General features: G+C 39.0%; 2 protein-coding genes across 3 annotated transcripts; one reads left to right on the top strand and one right to left on the bottom strand.

The window, feature by feature from the left end:
- The first annotated feature begins 785 nt into the window (after positions 1-785).
- Positions 786-14,497, top strand: axdnd1 (axonemal dynein light chain domain containing 1). The gene is made up of 26 exons (XM_037768851.1): positions 786-1,000; positions 2,782-2,909; positions 2,999-3,102; positions 3,536-3,629; positions 4,482-4,567; positions 4,679-4,735; positions 4,852-4,960; positions 5,302-5,423; positions 5,651-5,791; positions 5,975-6,079; positions 6,528-6,648; positions 6,863-6,964; positions 7,106-7,272; positions 7,499-7,568; positions 8,505-8,739; positions 8,971-9,187; positions 9,511-9,604; positions 9,844-10,037; positions 10,229-10,319; positions 10,605-10,748; positions 11,632-11,706; positions 12,368-12,400; positions 12,755-12,856; positions 12,950-13,041; positions 14,079-14,218; positions 14,316-14,497. The coding sequence occupies exons 1-26, from the start codon at positions 931-933 to the stop codon at positions 14,429-14,431; spliced, it is 3,009 nt and encodes a 1,002-aa protein (XP_037624779.1). The 5' UTR covers positions 786-930; the 3' UTR covers positions 14,432-14,497.
- A 150-nt stretch (positions 14,498-14,647) lies between these two features.
- Positions 14,648-19,170, bottom strand: nphs2 (NPHS2 stomatin family member, podocin). 2 transcript variants are annotated; one of them, XM_037768852.1, is made up of 7 exons: positions 18,282-19,170; positions 17,905-18,008; positions 17,577-17,649; positions 16,745-16,827; positions 16,176-16,435; positions 15,665-15,743; positions 14,648-15,324 (listed from the first exon to the last, which is right to left on the bottom strand). In XM_037768852.1, exons 1-7 carry the CDS (start codon positions 18,766-18,768, stop codon positions 15,115-15,117), a joined length of 1,296 nt encoding a protein of 431 aa, XP_037624780.1. In that variant the 5' UTR covers positions 18,769-19,170; the 3' UTR covers positions 14,648-15,114. The 2 variants fall into 2 exon arrangements, with proteins under 2 accessions (XP_037624780.1, XP_037624781.1); XM_037768853.1 differs by having other exon boundaries at positions 15,671-15,743.
- Between the last annotated feature and the right edge of the window lie 946 nt (positions 19,171-20,116).

Here is a 20,116-nt window from a genome sequence, read left to right as displayed (position 1 = left end):
ATGATATCACAAATGAATAAGCCTATTGATCCATTCCTGAGGGACTGAATAGAAAATAGGAAATGGGAGTGACTCAATCAAAGAATGATCAGGTTTCAGAATCAATGGTTATTATTATTATTATTGATTTAAAGAATGTAATTATTAAAAAAATAAAATAAAATATAGGCCAATTTTAACGCTTGATATCATGCATTGAAGTGATGGGGGATTTATTGTATTTTCTGATATCAAAAACTATATTGTTGATGTAAAGAAGATGATATTATCATCATATATACATGATGCTAAAACGCCTCCAATAGGAGACATTGTTCTGTAAATATTGTAGATATCTCATTCTAGGACACCAGTAAATGAAAGTAATAAAATATGTTACTACTACTACTACTACCAATAATGATTATGATAATGATAATGATAATAATAATAATAATAATAATAATAATAATAATAATATAACGACAAAAAATTAGAAATGTTTTTATTTTATTATATTATATGTATTGAATTATATTTATTTATTTATTTGTATTTAATAATATTTTTTTGCTCCATTTACACAAAAGGAGAGCAGAAGATAGACACAAAAATTAAATTAAATTAAATTAAATTAAATTAAATTAAATTAAATTAAATTAAATTAATTAATTAATTAATTAATTAATCAAATTGTATTAATTAATTAACAAAACAAAATAAATCTATATTGTATATTTAATTTTATTCTATTTCCTATGTTATGCAAATGAACGAACTTCAGCGTCCACGTTTCCATAGCAACGCCAGCAGGAAGTGTAACCTCAGGGGGAGAGGAGAGGAACGTTTTTGGGGGTCAAATAAAACCAGCTTCTCGTCCGCATGACTTTGTCAAAGTTTGGGAATTGTGTTGCCAAAACCTTGTTGTAACTTCTCCACCGTGAGTCCAGGATGTCTGCGTCCATGAGAGCCAGTTCAGCGCCCAGTTCATCGAGGCCGGAGGGAGAACTGGACACCACAGGTGATGTTAACCTAACACAGTACAGTCAGTAGGGGAGCTACCTGTTAGCCAAGTGTTACAGTGCTAAGCTAACAGGTGGAAGATAAACAAACACAACATGAGCTCATGTTAGAGAAACTCAGCACACATCACCTCACACAGTAAGTTAGACATACAAACTTTTTATTACATGACTGATTACATTCACACAGCTAGCTATCTGTTTCTCAAAGATAAATACAAACTAACACAATTATAGATAGATAGATAGTAACTTAATTGATTCCTTTGGAAATTCAAGTTTCCAGCATCTCAGTTCCATAGTGCAAAACATGTTAGTAAAAAGGCAGTAAAAAAGTTAGTAGTGCAAAGTACAAAAAAATATACCAGATATAAAAATACAAGGAGATGAAGAAAAACTGTTAAAACTGAATATAGTGCAGGGTAATAACTAAGATACACGACTATTAAAAAAGTGAGTATAGTGCAGGGTAACTCCAGTAGCTTAGTCTATGAAAGTACACTGTGTGAATTATTATCTGTCCTGCAGAAGAGGATGAGGATATACAACACACTATAGGATAGATATCCTATAGTGTGTTGTATATCCTCATCACATTTATCAGAGCAATAGTTTTAAATAATACAGGTGGATCATATGAGAATGTGTGGATACTTGTTTTTGTGTAATTTTAAAGAGTTTGGAAAATATATATTCTTGACATAAACTAATAAACAATATTGTTTATTGTTTATTTATTTTGCACAATTTAAGACTATACAACATAACAAAATAAATAAATCAGTAATATACAGTGCAGACATTAATATAAAGAAATAATATGACTACATAATAGTGATAATAACTAAATCACCCTTTGTTTGAAATACACTGCACATCATCTTGCCTACTCTCCTATCCAACTGGAACTAAAATATTCCATCTGATGTACAATGCAAGTTATGATAAATCAAACAAATATGGAAAGCCTGAAGTTACTGTAGGGCTGCACAATTATGGCCAAAATGATAATCACGATTATTTAGATCAATATTGAGATCATGATTATTTATCACGATTATTCATTGATTTTAGCGACAACATATTTTTATTGCACTTTCATATTTAAATAAACAGAGCACTGCTTTCACTTCCATGCTGTTCTACATTCCTGCTGATGTACAAATGATTGAAAAATTCTGCAATATTGCAATATAAAAAAATTCAGGAATATTCACCCTAGCCTTTTGTTAGCTACATTTTAAAGTTAAATGCATCAATCTGGTGTACTTCGAGAAAATTCAAAATTAACAACATTAGAGGCTAGATAAACAATTTTATGCTCTTAATTTAATCATAAACACATTGGTTGCATAGATAATATCTATCCCCAAAAGTAAAGCCAAAACATCTCAATCGCCAGCTGGTGGCCGGCTGTTTCTTTGGTAAGGGCTTGATTTATGCGGCAGAGTTTTCTATGAGCGGAGCACACATTTGAAACTTCAATATCACAGGCGATCATGTTCATTTAATTGTGGGAAGCCCAAATCGTGTTCGCGATTGATATACGATTAATTGTGCAGCCCTACCTGAGGTGTACTTTATATCCTTATTCCTTGTGCATGATGCAAGAAAAATATGGACATGTTATGAAAACATCAAACTTTAAGACTCATACATGTACATGCATACCATCCCCTCATACCAAGGTCAGACACTGAGTGAGTTATACACCTACTGGTTTGTTTGAGTTTGATTTTATTTTTCTCTGCGGTGGAACTAAATTTTGTTATCCCAGCAGAGAGCAGAAATACACAACTTTCTCCTGTCAACAACCACGCCATCCCAGATGAGCTGCTGGTCAGCCTCACCTCCACTGTCTGCAGCAAGAGCGCACTCGAGCACGCTGCACACCATCAGCACTGCAAGGTACATTCAACCCCCATTGCTATCTATCAAAGAGGGTTATTTCTGTCACAGAGTTCACACCAGTGTTCCTAAGATGACTTTCTATACAGGGCTGTGGAATCAGACGGCCGGATCCAGTCTGGCATCACCCGCTCGGACGCAAGAAATATAAGTTCTTTCTGGAGCAGCCAACGTCCCTGACTGGAGCCGGCAGGTCAGCTAGACCAACGACACATATGCAACAACATAAGCAATGTTGTTGCAACTATGAAGTCGATCCAAAAGATCTCATTTGAACTGCATGTCAATCAGTGGGGTTTTGTTATCTAGTAAAATGTTACTTGCATATACTGTATCAGTAAATACAGCAACACAGTTATGCATGTTTACTCTTGACAATAATACAGGACAGGGTTAATACAAACCCAGCTTGGTTTTGATTTTTGCATTTTCATAACTGGATCTAGCAAAGCCAAACACATTTTAGGTTCTGTCCTAAGTTAGTTATCTTTAATCACATAATTCAATTATTGCTCTAGAATCAGGGCAACTTTAGATGTCTCAATTTGTCTTTCTGCAATTTGCTGATGATTTAAGAGACTAGATGTTCTTGTTTTTTCTTTTCTGTTTGCATGGTGTCCATACAGGGATATTTCGTTCCTGTGTGATGCTATGGTAACCCAGAGGAAGACAACACCCCTCCCACCACTGAGTGACAGGAGCGTCATTGAAGACACGCAGGTGAGCTGCCTCAGCTGACCTGTTTTGACTTTCTGGCCTTGTAACCATTTATGACAAAAAGAAGGAGCACCTGAGAATGTGCCTTAATTTCCATTTTCAATTTATCATAACTTACCTTTATATGGTGTAGCACAAAATCAAAAGCAGTACTTTACAACATAACAAAATAGGGCTGCACAATTAATTGAATATTAATTGAGATCACGATTCTGGCTTCCCACAATTAAAAGAACATGATCAACTGCGATATTGACGTATAAAATGCATGCTCCGCTCATAGAAAACTCTGCTTAAAGCGCTTCCTAAACAAAGAGCTAAAGATGCACCGTCAATCAGCAGCCAAAATATTTGAATAAAGATACAATCATTTATTTCCTAATCATCTGAATTGTGGGTTTTTATGCAAATAACCACTATAGATGACAATAACAAAGTAAAAGGATGACATTTAGAATTTTTGACAGTTGGAATGTAGCACAACATGGAAGTGAAAACAGCGCTCTGTTTTTTAAAATGTGAATGTTCCTAAAATCTATGAATAATTGTGATCTCAGTATTGATCAAAATAATCGTGATTATCATTTTGGCCATAATCGTGTAGCGCTATAACAAAATCAACCAGATTTGACAAGAAAAACATAAAGGGATACCATTCGGATTCACATTACAATGTGTCCATACTTTACGATCAGTTTTACAGTAACTTCAAAGATGTTTAAAAGTTCAGTAACAGAAGGTTTTACAGTTATAAATAGTACTGATTTTAAATTCCCATTTATTGCCATTCATCTATACATGTACGCAAGTATACAGTGTGAGTGAGGTGATAACCACGGCCGCTCTGTTTTTCAGATCTTGAGTGTCTCAGAAAGTCTGATCCCGGAAGACTATCACATAGTGAAAAACAAAGGGCTGCGGAGCCTTGAGCTCTTTGAGGAGTGAGCCTGCTTCATTAAGTTCATCAACATCATTAATGTTAACTGTGCACCCTCATAGTATCATTAGAATTACATTTTTCCGTGAACTCTCGTGTTGCTTCTCACCCTCAGTGCCTTCACAGTGCAGCTACAGGATGAAGCGCAGAAGCTACGGGTCTTCCCTTCGCTGTGAGTTCTGAATTAGTAATGATACAGCTTAATAGTAGGAAGTAATAGTACTGTGTGCCGTTAGGTAGGCAAAGTGCTGGCGAGATAAGGGATGTGTGTATGTTCTGTGTGTCCAGGAAGCCCAGTGGCAGACTGGAAGTGATCCAGCTGATGAACATCATGGATGACATGCTGGAGAAGGCCGGAGTGGATCAAGAGACTGAGGAGCTGACAGATATCTCTGAGGTAGGCAGACAGAGGAGCAGAAAGTGCACAGGCTGCTCTGTGCCTCTATTGTTGACACTGCTGTGCTACATGTACAGTGAAAAATACAAACTGGTGCAACATCAGACTTTTGGGCTGCTTTTATCCAAATTTGGATATATGTGAATTACTTCCTGCCTCATCAAAAACACAATGTGCCGAGTGTACTGTGAGTGTGTTACTTTCGACTGGTAGCATTCCTGTCATAACCACAACATACTATTTAGTAAAATGTATATATGAAAAACAAATATGTTCAGAGATTCTTCTACAAGCATAGCCATCTATACATATTAGAATCAGTGCAATGAACTGTGTTACAGATGGAGGGTTTGCTGGAGCTGGTGCAGGTTGAGCAAAACATCTACAACATTGTTTTCCATGAAGTGATCCGGCAGGTCAGCGTAGGCTGTGCTGAGAGAGGACAGCTGCTCGCCAAACTCAGGTTAGCAGCCAATACATTAGGACAGCACCTACATGGTAGAACCTTCATTAGCCTTACGTGCCTTGAAACCAGTTAAAAACATGGAAATATGGATGTAAATAAGTTACCTCACGTTGATTCTGAAACATATGTTGACAGTTTTTTTAACAGAAAATGTTCAGAAAATCGTATCCAGTAATGACCCCAGGAAGCCTTTTTCACAGCAGCTCTTGTGTTTGTGTGTCCAGACAGCGCTACCAGTCCCTGCTCGAGCGACTCCCCATTCGTCTGAAGGCTCTGCACACTGAGGCAGTGGCGCAGCGCGTTCTGGACCGCCGGCTCACTGAGGAGATCCACCGCATCAAGGCGTGCATCCAGCAGCTCAACATGTACGTAGGTCAGGTGTCAGGCTGCTGGGTTATGATGAATGGAATTACTGGAACGTTTTCATATAGGGATTCTATTTAAACGCAAAAAATTTAATAATAGCACTCATTACAATGTGTGAATATGAGAAATGTGTTTGCTTATTTCTCTGTATGTGTTTGTATGGGTGTGCATCCTCTTCACAGGGAGCTGTCCAGAATCAAAGACCATGATGCCTTTGTGTCCCGGCAGGCGGAGCGCGCTCACCGGCAGCTGGCTGAGGAGCTCGAGCAGACTATCACCAGCTCAGAGTCGGTACCTCATAGGACTGAATTGAACCACTGTTCAGTCAGTCCACGACACATTTTCATCAAGTTGTTGCATTCCAAAATTCTCCAGCATGAAGAACATTATGAAGCTTATTCACCTGGGCGATATGAGATATGATTTATTTCAAGGGAAATGTACTTGCGCCTTGATCAAAATAATGACAAAAAACTACTGTAAAGAGTAATACTGTAGAAACAGATACTGCTACCAATGCATCCTTGTAGTAATGTACACAGTAGTCGTTATTGTATCTTTAATTATTGCTTCCAAAAAATAGCATTTTAGAGACTCAAATAAGTGTTATGAGGGGGAGAAAAACAGTATTTTCTAAATATTTACTTCTGAGATGGAGCCTAAGTTCAGCAAGTACGCAGTGTAAAAGTACAACACCAAGTGTTCCCTCTTAAACGGTGCATGTGCTCTTCTCAGTGTGGTCCAGGGTTACCACGAGCTGTATGAGATGCAGAGGGCTCGCCTTGAGGCTCAGCTGCTCCAGATGACCGAGGAGAAAGACTGTTGGAGCCAGCTCACCTTCCGCCTCGCCCTCAAGGTGTGATGTCATTTTTTTTCTTTCAATTGGACTCACCTCGTGTGTTAGTTTCATGTGGGCTGTTATTCTGAATAAATAATAGATTAACTGATTTTGCTTGTGGAATCAGAAGGAATTAGAAAGATATAGTTTTATTATATAGATAACTGTGGCTCACTTTGTTGCTCACTATGATTTTTGGGTTGTAAGGATCATTTTTTTCTGTGATTGTCAGGTGATCAGAGTAAAGAAGCTGCAGCTGGTCAGTCGGCTGCATATCATCGAGCAGAGCTGGTTCAAGACAGCCGAGCACTGCAGCCTCTACATCGCTTTGAAGGTAACAACGCAGTTCCTGTTTGCTTAACACTTTCTGTGTTGCTCATGGCAAAAACACCAAACGCCCCAGATGACTCTTCTTTGGAAATATCCCTGGTGGTTCAATTACACTCTGACTATGAAAGTGACCATCCTGCTGTAGGACACAGAGGCCCTGAATATCATCAGGGAGCTTGCTGACTACTGGAAAGAACAGCTGACTGCTATCATGTCCCAGCTGAAGGAGACTGAGCATGCTCAGTGTGAACAGATCACTGGCATCCAGCAAGGCATCGCCGAGTGGCTCACCTTCTGCACCACACAGAACAAGTAAGGGCACGCTAAGATACCCAAGGAGATTATGTAAGCTTTCATGTTTATCCATTATTATAAAGTGTATTCAGTTAAAGAAAATATACTTTTATGGAAAGCTGTAATAACCTACGTTACGCCCAGTATAGAGTCGATGATCAGCAAAGTAATTGAGAGCAATTTATGGAAGAAGAGATTGATCTGTGTCGGTATTCTGCCAAAGATGCTCTTACTCTCTTTCAAGGTGTTCACACCCAAAATATGAGACGGCTTCAGTGGAAAAGATTAGCGCTGATGTGAAGCAGTGGTCAAATGTAAGACAGTACATTTACTTCTTCTGTCTGTGTTTTTCTCATCACTGTTATTGATGTAATCCATCTGATGTGTTGAACACGTGGCTTGATGTTCAAATAAACCAGGACAAATCCGTTTTTAAAGCATGTTATTTTGTTTCAGTCTCGTGAGGTAGTGGCCATTTTGCCAGATTGTATCTATTTGGAATAGATTTTATTCCAAATATTTACAGTGGAAACCTCTTATAGTGATCATATTTGTCCTAGTCAAATTGATTACTATAAGTGGATGATTATTAGAACCTTTTTTTCTTTTTCTTTATTTCCCATCTAATTGACATATACTTATGATATGAATATAAAGTAATGAAACAGACAGCTTTACTATCTACTGAATTGTATTGACTGTTTCAAACGCTTTTCAAATTACTGTATACATTAAATTACTGTACTGTGTTTGATTCAAATACTATAATACAGTACTGTTTATATAATATAGCTTACTGTAGTTCAAATTATAATCAGGCTAAAGCTTAAAACAGTATTGTGCTTTTAACAAATACAGTAACATCAGTAATGCAAATAGGTTACTAAGCCACAGCTTGGTGATGGTTTCCGTGCCTTTCTAAATTTTTAACAGGCCTGAAAATAAACTAAAGGCTATCATTGCCTGATATAAAAATAAAATCTATCAATGTTTTTCCATATGTTGCCATGTAAGAAAACACCCAAAATGAATACTAGAAGCGGACAGCTTGATTACTATAAGATAATTATTTAATCAGCATTTGTATAGGAGTGATTCTTTTTGATCCATATAAGCGGTTGATCACTGTAACCATGATCAATGTAAGCGGTTTCCACTGTAGTGAAATGTGGGTCTTTCAATATGTCTAATCAACAGCTAAGATTCCTTTGTTATCCTTAAGTCCTCCTCTGTGTTGTGTTTCTCTGCAGACGTTGGCCCTCCTGTGTGACTGCTACCAAGGTGAGACGCTGCTTTGTTGCCAGCAAACGCTGGGCGAGATCGGCCGTGTCCAGGACAGATGGCTGAATATGAGCTTTGAGCTGTTTAGAAGACACCCTTTTCCTGACGGGGAACCCTGTGGAGGCCAACAGGCCCAAAGAGAGCTTGACCAGGTCCTATCTGAGCTCCTCAAACAGCTGGACACCCAAGTCAGTGGAGAGAATGGTGAGGGCTGATAGAGACACAATTTTGAATCATTTTAAATGAGTTAGAAACTATTATTTTGAGGCCTACAGACGGGTAAGTAAAGTATACACAAGCTATCACAGAATATTTATATATATTCATATATCTTTGTTTTTTCTTAATGTTTTCATGGGTCTCATTGTGGGATATAATCCTTAAGATATAGACTTACTGTAACTGTTGAAACAGATTCCAGCAATACTGTTTCAGGGATCCACGGACAGATCATTTCGCTATTCGGGTTGATGGAGCCCTGGGTTTCAAGGCTCGGTGCAGCGATTCGCCGGCCAAAACTGATGTCTGTCTCTGACTGGCTGAAGCTGGAGAAGGAACTGAGCAATTGGCAGGATTTGGCTGAAAAAGCTCTTCAGAATGTCTCCAACATGCAGACAGAGAACGAAAAGGACAAAGACAAGCCTGACATATAGTAAGTTTGGTTAAAACAATGGATTTAATGAAAAGGCAAATGCCTTTGATGAAACTTTTGAATGTTCTGCAGTACAAGAAATTTGGTATTCTGGATGTGTTTGTGAATCAAACACTTGTCATTAGAAAAGTCTTTATTTATCAACACAGCAACAAATATATAAGCTTTTTAAGCTTTTCTAAACACATTGTATTCCTTGCTGGTGATAAAATGGGAGTGGAAGTTTTAATGAGCTGACAGAAAAACTTCAAACTTAGAGAAAAATTAAGACTACATGTATTCTGAAATATAAATATTTCCTTTTCTGTTGTTTGTTCAAACAGTACAGAGACAAAAAAGGTGTCAGACAAAGTACAGGAGTTCATTACCAGCCTGTCCAGCTTCACTGATGGTGAGAACCAGAAACTCAGTGAGAAGGTGAGTACAACAATGTCACTTACATTTCCCTCAAGTGTTTTGGAACAAACACATCAACTCCATGAATGTAATGGTCAGATATTACACAGACAATACATCTGAATGACCAAAACCACTCCTAACATGTTGTGTCTCAGCTCAACTCGTGTAGATGACAAAAAATATAAGATTTACTACATTGTTATATATCTTATTAATGTGTTTGTTTGCTGTAATGTTACATGTTCCTGTCCTACCAGGTCACTGCTATTCACATGGCTCAGACCCGCTGGATGTTGGATCTGTTGCTCCTCATGGTACCTGACCATAGCGAGGAGCACAACCACAAAGAACAGGAACACCACTACACTGCAAACGTCTCACTGCAGACACTGAATGAGGATGCCAAGATGCTGGCTGAGAAACTGGACTTTTTTTCCATGTACATCAGCAGGTAGCAGAAGTGTTTACAATTCACAATTTAAACTCTGTTGTCTTACACAAGTACTGAACTGAATTGTATTACAGAGGGCATTGAAAACCTCTTTACACTATGCATACTAACTAACAACATACAGAAATTAAATGATGGATAAAGTTACTTAAGGATTTTACTCATCAGGAAATGTCTGTTTTTGACCGCAGCTCTTGCAAACTGATTCTGGAGGAGCAGATTCAGGACAACGTATATGAAGTTGAGAGTGAAAATGAGATGAATGAGTGCAGAAAGCTGCAGGTAAACAAAGTTCTGGTGCACAATATAGCAAAGAATTGATAGTAACATCAGAGCTGCATGTTATACATTTCACCAGTAATCATGGCTTTAGGTACACTAGAAACATCAAGAGACGCATCAAACCTACATTCTATTAAGACTGAACAGCAGCTCTGTTCTACTCTTGTGTGTTCAAACATTACAAAAGTCCAGCAGAGGGAGCCATACTGCAGTTACAGATTAGTGTGAGGTAAACTAAGCAGACCTACAAGTGTACTGTGTGTGTGTTGGTGTGTCCGTCCTCAGAGGGAGTGCACTGATTGGGTGGAGTCCTGTATAATCCTGCTCTCAGGATTGACAGGTGGTCCTGTGGATCTGCCGGTCCGACAGGCTGAGCCTGCCTCCAGCAGTGATGAGCCGGTCTCTCCAGCAGAAAGCATGGAGTCTCTGGTGAGCAGTCAATTTAAATACAACCCTAATTAATTAATGATTGAATTGTGACTATAAAACATGTTTGCCAAAGATGAGCGTGGCCATGGTTGATTATTATATTTCAAGTTAGTTATGTCTTTATTACAGTTTTTCTTATTCACTTTGGCTCAATTCTCAAATGAGAATTAGTTTTTTCAAAACAATAAGTTCAAATCTCTAAACCATTAGTTTGTTGTTCACAACAGATGAGAATTTCTCATTCATTCAAGCAAATTGCACGTGTTTTGGCATATGTGCAAAAGAGTCAGCACAATTGTCTACAATTTGCACAATAACCACTTGCACATGTCTTGCTGATTAAAACTGATGAGTTGATTCTTAGTGAAATTTTCATCCTCTTCACAACTTCTAAACTTTATTTCATTATTTGAGCTATCACATGCAAAATTATGCATTCAATTATCAAAATCTATTAGACATATATATGTATATTCCATATCTATAACATGGTGTTACGTACTGTCAAGAGGTGTAATTAATTGTTTTTTCACTGAACTACAGCAGATTATTTTAGACTGTGGTTGTACTGGGCAACTTCCAGGTGTGAATGTGTAACTGTGTGATTGTGATCAGGGCGTTCCTGAAAAAGAGAGCATTGCTCTCAGTGAACCTCCCCCTGAATAAATAAAGGTTGAAACATCAGAGGAGAGATCGTCATTGATCAAGTATCAGATTTTACTGTAGTCAAGGTCTGACGCTGGCATCAGTCACCCAATTAAATTGTGATCAGCTCAACACAGTTTCACATCTGAAACTTGTGAAAGTGACACCAAGGCATCGTGTAGTTTTGTCTGAATCAAAAGTCAGTGTTTTGGAGATTTTGGTGTGTGTGTGTTTATAGGTGAATCAAGAGGTTTCAGCGGAGCCTGTAGCAGACATTGAGGTCAAAGATGAGACTGATGCAGAGCCGAGAGAGGTGAGTCATATTAAAAGCTGTGGAGTATGAACGAAAAGGTCAATGACTCCTTGTAACTATTCAGAGTAGACTACTACTATTGAATTGAATCGAACCGAAATCGCATCGTGGCAGACTTTGCGATATTAGCAAATATCATATCGTTGTCCAAATAATCAATATAATAACATATCGTGACACAACTAGTGATTTACACCCTTAGTAGGTAGTCAATCTGTTATTTAAACAGAGGATCAAGGTTGAAGCTCCTGTTTCAGCAAATATCTGACCTCTGAAAGTTTCACCTAGCAAGACACTGAGACCCAGAGCCGTCAAGTTTGTGTGGGACATTTGTGCTTTTAGTGACTCTTACAACAAATTTATGAACCCTTTAGCAATGTCTTTAAGTTTTTATGTTTGCTAAAATATATTTTGTTTTGTGAAGTCGAACTGAAAGGCCCTGACTAAAGGTGTAAATAACTATTCTGTATGTTGATTAATGAAATTAACTTAGAATTTTATATCCCTGACCAGCATTGTTTGGTTTTCATTTATTGTATATCATGCATTCTGATTTGTTAAAATGATAATATGCAATAAGGTATTCAACAACAGTCATCAAATGAATGTTATTCCTGATGGTAGTGATGAGGGCAGTGAGTGTGCTCTTGTTTCTCCACAGTACACTGCTGAAGGACACGACACACAACAAGAGGTTTGTCAATATAGTTTCTATTAAAGTGTACTTAGATTGTAGTCTGCACATTAGTGAAAAAAACATTTTAAAAAATCTGGTCTGAAAAAAGACAAATCCAGTGCTAGTCTGGAACAGACTATGAAAAACATGTATTTCTCTCTTCTCTCAGGTCAGGAAATCTTTGGAGTATTTGTGACAGAACAGTTATAAGGAATTAAATAAACTCCTGAGGAAAACGGGGGATTTTACAAATGTGTCTTATCAAAGGAACACAGCTTGTTTCATACATGTATGTTCATTGTACAGTGTGAACCAGACTAAGTTGCTAAAAACAGTGGTGGTGTTGTTGTCGTCGTTGTCGTTTTCCTGCAGGGGGAGCTAACGGTCTGTGAGAGCCCAGTGGTGAAGCTGATCAACTATGATGGAAACATTACACAAAGAAAGCTGGGAGAGAGCAGTGTCCACCTGAATGGGGTTAGTGGCATGACTTTCACTGTTTATAGAGCTGAACAAACTGCCTGTATGTCTCCCTGACTATCCATCCGTCTGTCTGTCACTGTCTGTCAGACTGAGGAACTGGTTGTGTCTCCAGCGACAGATGAAGCCCAGAAAGCGTTTAGTGATCTGACCACAGTAGGATTACTGCAGCAGGATCTGCAGTAAGTTCACTTTCTTATCACTGAGTGGAACTCATTCCTGTTTTTGTAATACTGTGATAATATATAATATCAATCATGTCACCTTTTAGTGGGGAAATCTATGTTTTTTTTAATGACCAGTTTGTCCATGTACTGTTTTAAACACTTGCTGGCTATTAGCTCATTTGTGCCACACAGGAATTATGTTTATTTATTGTTTAAAATAACAACTGGGAAGCTAGCATGAGCAACATTTACCACCATAGCTGAACAGCATATGCTTTTGTATTGCTCTCATAATTAGTCAGAAAGACACTTCTACACTCAGTGGTAGAATGTCACTAAGTATATTCACTCAAGTACTGTACTTAAGTACAATTTTGAGGTATTTTTACTTTACTTGAGTATTTCCATTTTATGCTACTTTCTACTTCTACTCCACTACATCTCAGAGGCAGATATTGTACTTTTTACTCCACTACATGTATTTCAAAATTTTAGTTACTAGTTACTTTGCAAATTTAGATTATTGATACAAAATAAGTAAACTAATAGGTTATAATATATTATTATAACTTAAGCCACCCAGCAATATATTTAGTAATTAAAATGAACTCCACCTTTACCAGCTACAACATTAAAGTGATGAACACACAAATGCATCAATAATTATAATTCAATGATATAATATATACAGTATGTTTATGAAGCGGGCCATTCTGCATAATGAGTATTTTTACTTTCGGTAAGTAAAAGTAAGGAGTCAAATTTGGAATGCAGGCTTTTTATTTGTAACAGAGTATTTCTACACTCAAGTAAAAGATCTTAATACTTCCTCCACCACTGTTTACACCTTGCAGATTTGGAGTTTATTAGGCAAAATCCCATCAGAAGGGCAACAAAGGAATAAATATATACGATTTGCTGTCGAGTTCAGTAGCCATCAAGCACACATCAGCCAAGTTTCTGTGGTTGTTCAGAAATGGAGAGTGGACCTCTATTGACTTGTGGATGTGCAGAGGACATCCAGGTTAGATCTCTCTCCATGTGTGTGTCAGTGATTCAGAGCTGCGGGGCCAGAGTGCCGAGCAGCGAGCTCTGAAGGCTGAGGAAGCACTGCAGGCAGCGTTGGAGAAAATCCAGGACTTGGAGAGACAACGGCAGGGTTGGCCGAGTCTGGAGCCCAAAAGTAGTGAAGGTACCGACTAAACAACAAAATATATAAACTTTTAACTGAGACAGAGAGACAGTAACACAGTATTAAAGGTTCGTTCACGTCTTTGTTTGTGTTGCAGAGAAAAACAGAACATCACCACCTCCCCCCTCACCAGTAACAACCCCAGCACCTCCAAAGAAAACCAAACCATCAAGCAGCACCAAAAAGACCAAGAAACGGTTATCTGCCGTGTGACCAGGAAGTGTTACAACGTTATATGTATGTCCCATCACAGTCCATCAAACCAGTAAATGAAAAGCACCAAGGGTGTTATGACTTCTGGTGCACATTACCAACACATGTACTCTCTCAGAAGTATACATTGTAGCACACAGGAATAAAAAACAAGAATAAACAAGAAGCATCATTCACCAGCGCTACCATCCAAGTATCAGGAGGATGTCCAATATGCAGACTGCTTGCCTGTTTTATGAGGATGACTATAGTGAAGTCATCATTTACGTAATGGCTTGCTGTGTTTTTTGTTTAACCTTGTGATATGTCTGACTCCAAGTAAAGGCAAATCAGTTTTTGTTTCCTTCCAAAAAATTAAGTTTCTGCAGGCATTACATTTGAAAAAGTTTGAATTCTCTGGACCTTTATTATCAAGACATGGAAATTGTCACCAGCTTGTTCACCAGCGTAAACCACTTAAATTCCAAAGCTCTCTGGAGGAAAATATTCATTATTAACTCATATCTAATTTGTACTTGAATAAGCATTCATTTGGCTTCATTATTACTTTCTTAAACATGATAAAAATCTCCTGAAACTCTACCATAAACTGAGAATCACTGTCTCACACTCGCTTCTGTTAGGTGTTCAATAATAATTTAGAACATTTCAACAATAAAAAGCTTTCATGTCTTAATGTTCTGTCACATCATTGGCGAGTCTTTATCTGGTTCCCTCTCTGTCGTCCCTCCCTCTCCTTCGAAGGCAGGGGGAGGAGGGAGTGGTAGGGATGAGAGGTCAGGGGTCAAGCTGAGGAGATCTGGAGGGAGAGGAAGGACCAGAGCGGGATGGAGGAGACGGAGGGAAGCCCTGAACCCCTCCCAGGTGTCTCTCTCCCCTTCTGCTGCTTTTACCTGGAGGAGAGAAGGACTGCTGTTGGAAACACGTTTGCTTTACAAACACTGCTGAGAATGCAGAAATGATCTCACTGGCAGAGCTAAACCAAGGCTGTGCTCTGGGCTGAAAAAACATAGCAAAATGGTTTGAAATGGAAAAGGAAATCATGGTTTGTTGAGCCACTGGCTTTCCAAAGGTTTTACAAATAATGCTGATAATAATAAAGTTCTTAGTTAAATGCCATATTTGACAAATAAACTGAAAATTGATGAACCATAAACACTTACAATTCAAATACAAACATTAAGATATAAAACAAAAAACATTAGATTCTAAAAATCTGGTATAGTTACTCACTCTGACCTGGTGTTGTCTCTTGGCCTCGGCCTCAGCAGCCAAACTCTGCTGTAACTCCACAGGAAAACTGAGCTCGTCTCTGACAGAAAATCAAACACAAGCCTGGTCAGCAGGAAGATCACAGTACACTACAAATCTCTACATTCCTCTCTGCTGCTTACCTGGAAAAAAAAATCAAAGCTTTCAGAGAAAAAATACTTTGCACTCAGAAAGTGATGCAGTTTTTCAGGAGCACTGCCATCGTATTGTACAAAGCAACCTCTTTTTCTTTTGGGCTGACATGTTTCTTGAAAAATCATCTTGATTCTGGTTTAGCCATTTAAAGCATCATCAGCTGTTAATATCAGGTTTTGATGCCAGGCCTTGCAAGAGGGTCATCACTACCAGACTCTACACCCAACGGTAGACCAGAATGCATTTCTGCCACAGGATGTAATGTGCTTTGTGAATGAAACACACTAACTGAGGTTAATTACAATAAATTATCTTTGTTTGTTATCTTCAGTCTTACATGTCTGCTCTCTCCACCCTGATGCCCCAGCGGCAAGCAACAGAGTCAACAGCTGCTTGTATCTGCTGTCCCATCCTCCTCCTGTGCAGCAGGATGTGGCTGAGTGTGTATTGAGCGAGAATGTCTCTGACCGCCGCCTGGACCAGAGTCTGCAGCACCGTGGTCAGACTAGACAGAGCCGCGCTGCACAGTGCCACGTTCTCTATCTGGTAATAACACACTGCACTCAGCTCCGGCCTCACCAAGTCCCTTGTCACCACCTGGGGACACACGTATGAGAAGTCAGCAGTCTAATGCAGTTAAACCTTTGTCACTGTCTGGTTAATTAGTTATTTTACTCACCATCCTAAAAGGTTGAGAAACAAAGATGGAATCTCACTTTAATGAAAACTTCTGTGAAGATACTTTAGTGAAAGTAGTTGCTGAGGTTTTCCAGCCAGTGACAAATACGTCTGATCTCTTTATGGACTATGGAAGACTGCAGTAAACAGCTACTTCATTATCCATCATTTTTACCAATGGAGGTAAATATGAATATGTCAGTTGTGTTTTTGTTCATTGTTCTGTACCGTGTGAGGAGGAACCTTCAGCATTGTCAGACGGATGTCGACCTTGTGACACACATCCAGGAGTGGGAGGTAGAAAAGAAGGCCTGGAGAGAGAAGGGAGAAGGGTTTGATCTAAGGACAGATTTCTAACATTAAAGGTACAGTGTGTAGGATTTGGCGGCATCTAGTGGTGTGGTTGCAGATTGCAACCAACTAAGTACCCCTCTGCTCACTCCTCCTTCTTGTAAGACTGCGGTAACATGAGCCACCAAGTGCAAAACCGTGGTAACGCCGTTCCCCTTGCTCAGAGGCCATCCTCACCATAATAACACTACTTTAGGAGCAACGGAAGCGGCTGGCGGAACCATGGTTTTGCACTCTGCTGCTCACGTTACCGCAGTTTCACAAGCGTGTCGGAGAACTACGGTGGCCTTCAGGTAACGTAAAAACATGAAAGGCTCTCTCTAGAGCCAGTGTTTGGTTTGTCCGTTCTGGGCTACTGTAGAAACACTGCGGACTCTGTGAAGAGTACCCGCTCCCTATGTAGATATGAAAGGCTCATTCTAAGCTAACAAAAACACAACAATTCTTAGTTTCAGGTGATTATACACTAATGAAAACTTAGTTATGAATATTATATTATATTTCTGCTAATAGATCACACACTGTTCCTTCAATTATTTTATTTTTTTAATAATTTTCCTATGATGTTTTGGATGACAGAAAACATGCAGATGACTAAAACATTTGAAGTACTTGTGGGGTGTCCAAATTTGACATGATTCAGCTGTGTTCACTAGCCAACTTAACCCAACAGTAATTCAAACACTGAAACACAGTAATTGGTGACAACCTGGTCCTCTGGGTCTTCCACGCAGTAGGTGACCCAGTCTGAAGATCACAGCTCTCTCATGCTCCCTCACTACCTGTCAATCAAAGTGACAGATAACAGTCAGTCCATATGAATGCAGGACAGTAATGGATGAATGTCATGATGAATGACATTGACACATTTTTGTTGTTTTGGCTGTGAACTCTATTAGAAATTGAACAATTGCTATGAGGTGAAAATGCTCACTATCTAAAATAGCCCATTTTCATGCTAAAAATCCCCAATAATAATTAAAGGTACATTATTGTCCAGTGTTTGGTTTCTGTTCGGTCTGTGGTGTAGTTCGTACTTTGACACAGAACCAGATGGAAAGAGGGAGGAAGAGGAGAACCAGAGCCAAGACGAAGACCATCAGCAGCCACTCAAACACTCCCAGGTTCCTGCGCTTCAGACCTGCAGAGATCTATAGTACTTAGTATGAAGAAATCCCACCAAGATACTCAGATTCAGTATAATTTTTTTAGTTTTTTTGAGTTATGATTGTCAATACCAAGAAAAATGCTGCAAATTGACATTATCTGTATCATCACATTCTTGAATTTACATTACTATTTATTTTATTATCTGTAATTTCAGGTCAGGAACTGGAAAAAAAAAAAAAAAAAACACAACAGAAATAAAAGCATTTCCCTCGCTGCACATACAATGTACCAGGCTTTGACTTACCGTCCTCCTGCTCCGCTGCCTCCAGGAGCCCCAGGTTCTCCTCCTTGACCTCATCCTCTCTCACGCTGTCTATGTCCACCACCGTGGATCTCACCTTCACTTCTGTCTCCTGCTCCACCTTCAACTCATGTGTCTCTGGCTTCTCCTTCTGCAGCCTCTCTTTCCTCACTGATGATGCCTCAGGGACCCGGCCTGCCTTCGATGGCCTTTGTCTGTGACTTCTGGGAAGTGCAGAGGCTCCGCTCTCCCTCTCCTTCCTGGGCGTCATTCTGGATCTCTGCGGGAGACCAGGGTTGACATCGGAGGACCTTTCCATACTGGCAGGAGGCTCTGGTGCATAGGAGTGATGGCTGTTGGGATGTTTCTGCTCGATGGGTGAATGGATGGTTGTCTTTTTTGGGTGAAAGCAGAGAGGAAGGAGAAACGTTGTGACTTTTACTGCTTCCTCTGGCTGGAGGTCTGTAACTGGAGTCAGTGGTGCTGTCATCTACTGCGGTAATAAGACAGAATACATGGATGGTAAATTAGGCTGACTGTTTAGATGTGGGAGTAGGACAGCAGTGGGAGTGCCATTTTCCACCATCTCTGTCAGTAGGCTATAAGTTGTCAAAGCAGCAAACTAAAAGAAAAGGTTAAGATAATGTGGAAAAACATCAAGATACGCTAATAATGATAAGTTCTCATGTCATCTCTTGATCTGCAAGTAAATCTCTGCCTCTTTTTTTTCCAGATTCAGAATGGCCTTATCAGAGATAAAAATAAAAACATGCAGGGATTGCTGGATGAGTTTATTTCAGCTATATTCTGTTTATTAGCATTATTCTCTGCTCATTTTTAACCAAAAGCTTTAACAACGGTAAATAGCAAGTGTTACAGCTTGGGAGCCTTTGATTCTATCACATAGATATCAAACAATAATCCTATGCATCCCCACATGTTCCAGCATATCTACTGTACATACTATACATGGCCCAATAAAATCACTGATATCTTTGCTTTGTAAAGTTGGTGGAGGCGTGTGCCAGTGAGTGTCCTGTAGGGTAAAGTTTGATTTTATGCCATTAAATCATAGAACATGCTACTTGAGTCATATACATTAAAACATAAAACATGCACATTAATTGCATTAAAGCATTTATACCGCTTAATCTTTGTATCACTGGGTCCATTTCAGCGGAGCTCAGGGAGTCACAGTGTGTCCTCATCGGGAATGTGCAGACTCAGACCTCTCCTTTCCAAAGAGCTGATGTAGTTGTTTCTCTGTTTTTACAAGAAAAGACACACAGTATCCTCCCTAATAGATCCTTAATTAAACTGAAAATTAATTCAATGGCCCGCAGATGTTCTTCTGCTGTGGAAGTACTAAGTCTACAAACCCAGGAAAAGGGGCCAGTGCCTATAAGGGCTCTGATCATCAGTGCCTTGTTTGAACCGGGGGGCCAAGTTTCTGGTCGGTGGTCAGAGGTCCAGGGCCAAATGTGTGAGTAAATATAGCACTTGAATCAAAGTGAATAAATTATACTTTTTATTTTTTTTTAAATAAACGTGACTACTGAAAGTAAGGAACATTGTCCTGATATTTGGACACCGGGTGCTCTGTGGAATCAACCACATTTAACCATATCCAGTCATTTATTTTACTTATTTGCAGTGCACATACAAATAATGTTAAAGATATAGCCCTACACATACGTACTGTAAATGCAACCCCACTTATATATCGGTGTATCATTTTTCAATCCCAATGCTGTTTGTAGAGAAGTGAAAAAGCTTATGCGATCAGGGGTGGGTTTATTTTGTCTTTCATCATCAATACATAAATAAACAAATATATA

Source organism: Sebastes umbrosus, chromosome 5 (genome assembly GCF_015220745.1).
Source record: "Sebastes umbrosus isolate fSebUmb1 chromosome 5, fSebUmb1.pri, whole genome shotgun sequence".
Classification (NCBI taxonomy): Eukaryota; Metazoa; Chordata; class Actinopteri; order Perciformes; family Sebastidae; genus Sebastes; species Sebastes umbrosus.
The sequence above is the reverse complement of the archived record's forward strand: the minus strand, read 5'-3'. Positions and strand labels throughout refer to the sequence as shown.

Coding starts and splice junctions, on each gene's coding strand:
- axdnd1 (XM_037768851.1), top strand. CDS start 931: ATGTCTGCGTCCATGAGAGCCAGTTCAGCGCCCAGTTCATCGAGGCCG. Junction 7,569..8,504: donor ATGTGAAGCAGTGGTCAAAT/GTAAGACAGTAC, acceptor GTTTCTCTGCAG/ACGTTGGCCCTCCTGTGTGA. Junction 12,857..12,949: donor GCAGTGTCCACCTGAATGGG/GTTAGTGGCATG, acceptor ACTGTCTGTCAG/ACTGAGGAACTGGTTGTGTC.
- nphs2 (XM_037768852.1), bottom strand. CDS start 18,768: ATGACAGCACCACTGACTCCAGTTACAGACCTCCAGCCAGAGGAAGCA. Junction 18,009..18,281: donor GGCAGCGGAGCAGGAGGACG/GTAAGTCAAAGC, acceptor AGATCTCTGCAG/GTCTGAAGCGCAGGAACCTG. Junction 16,436..16,744: donor TGAAGGTTCCTCCTCACACG/GTACAGAACAAT, acceptor GTGTGTCCCCAG/GTGGTGACAAGGGACTTGGT.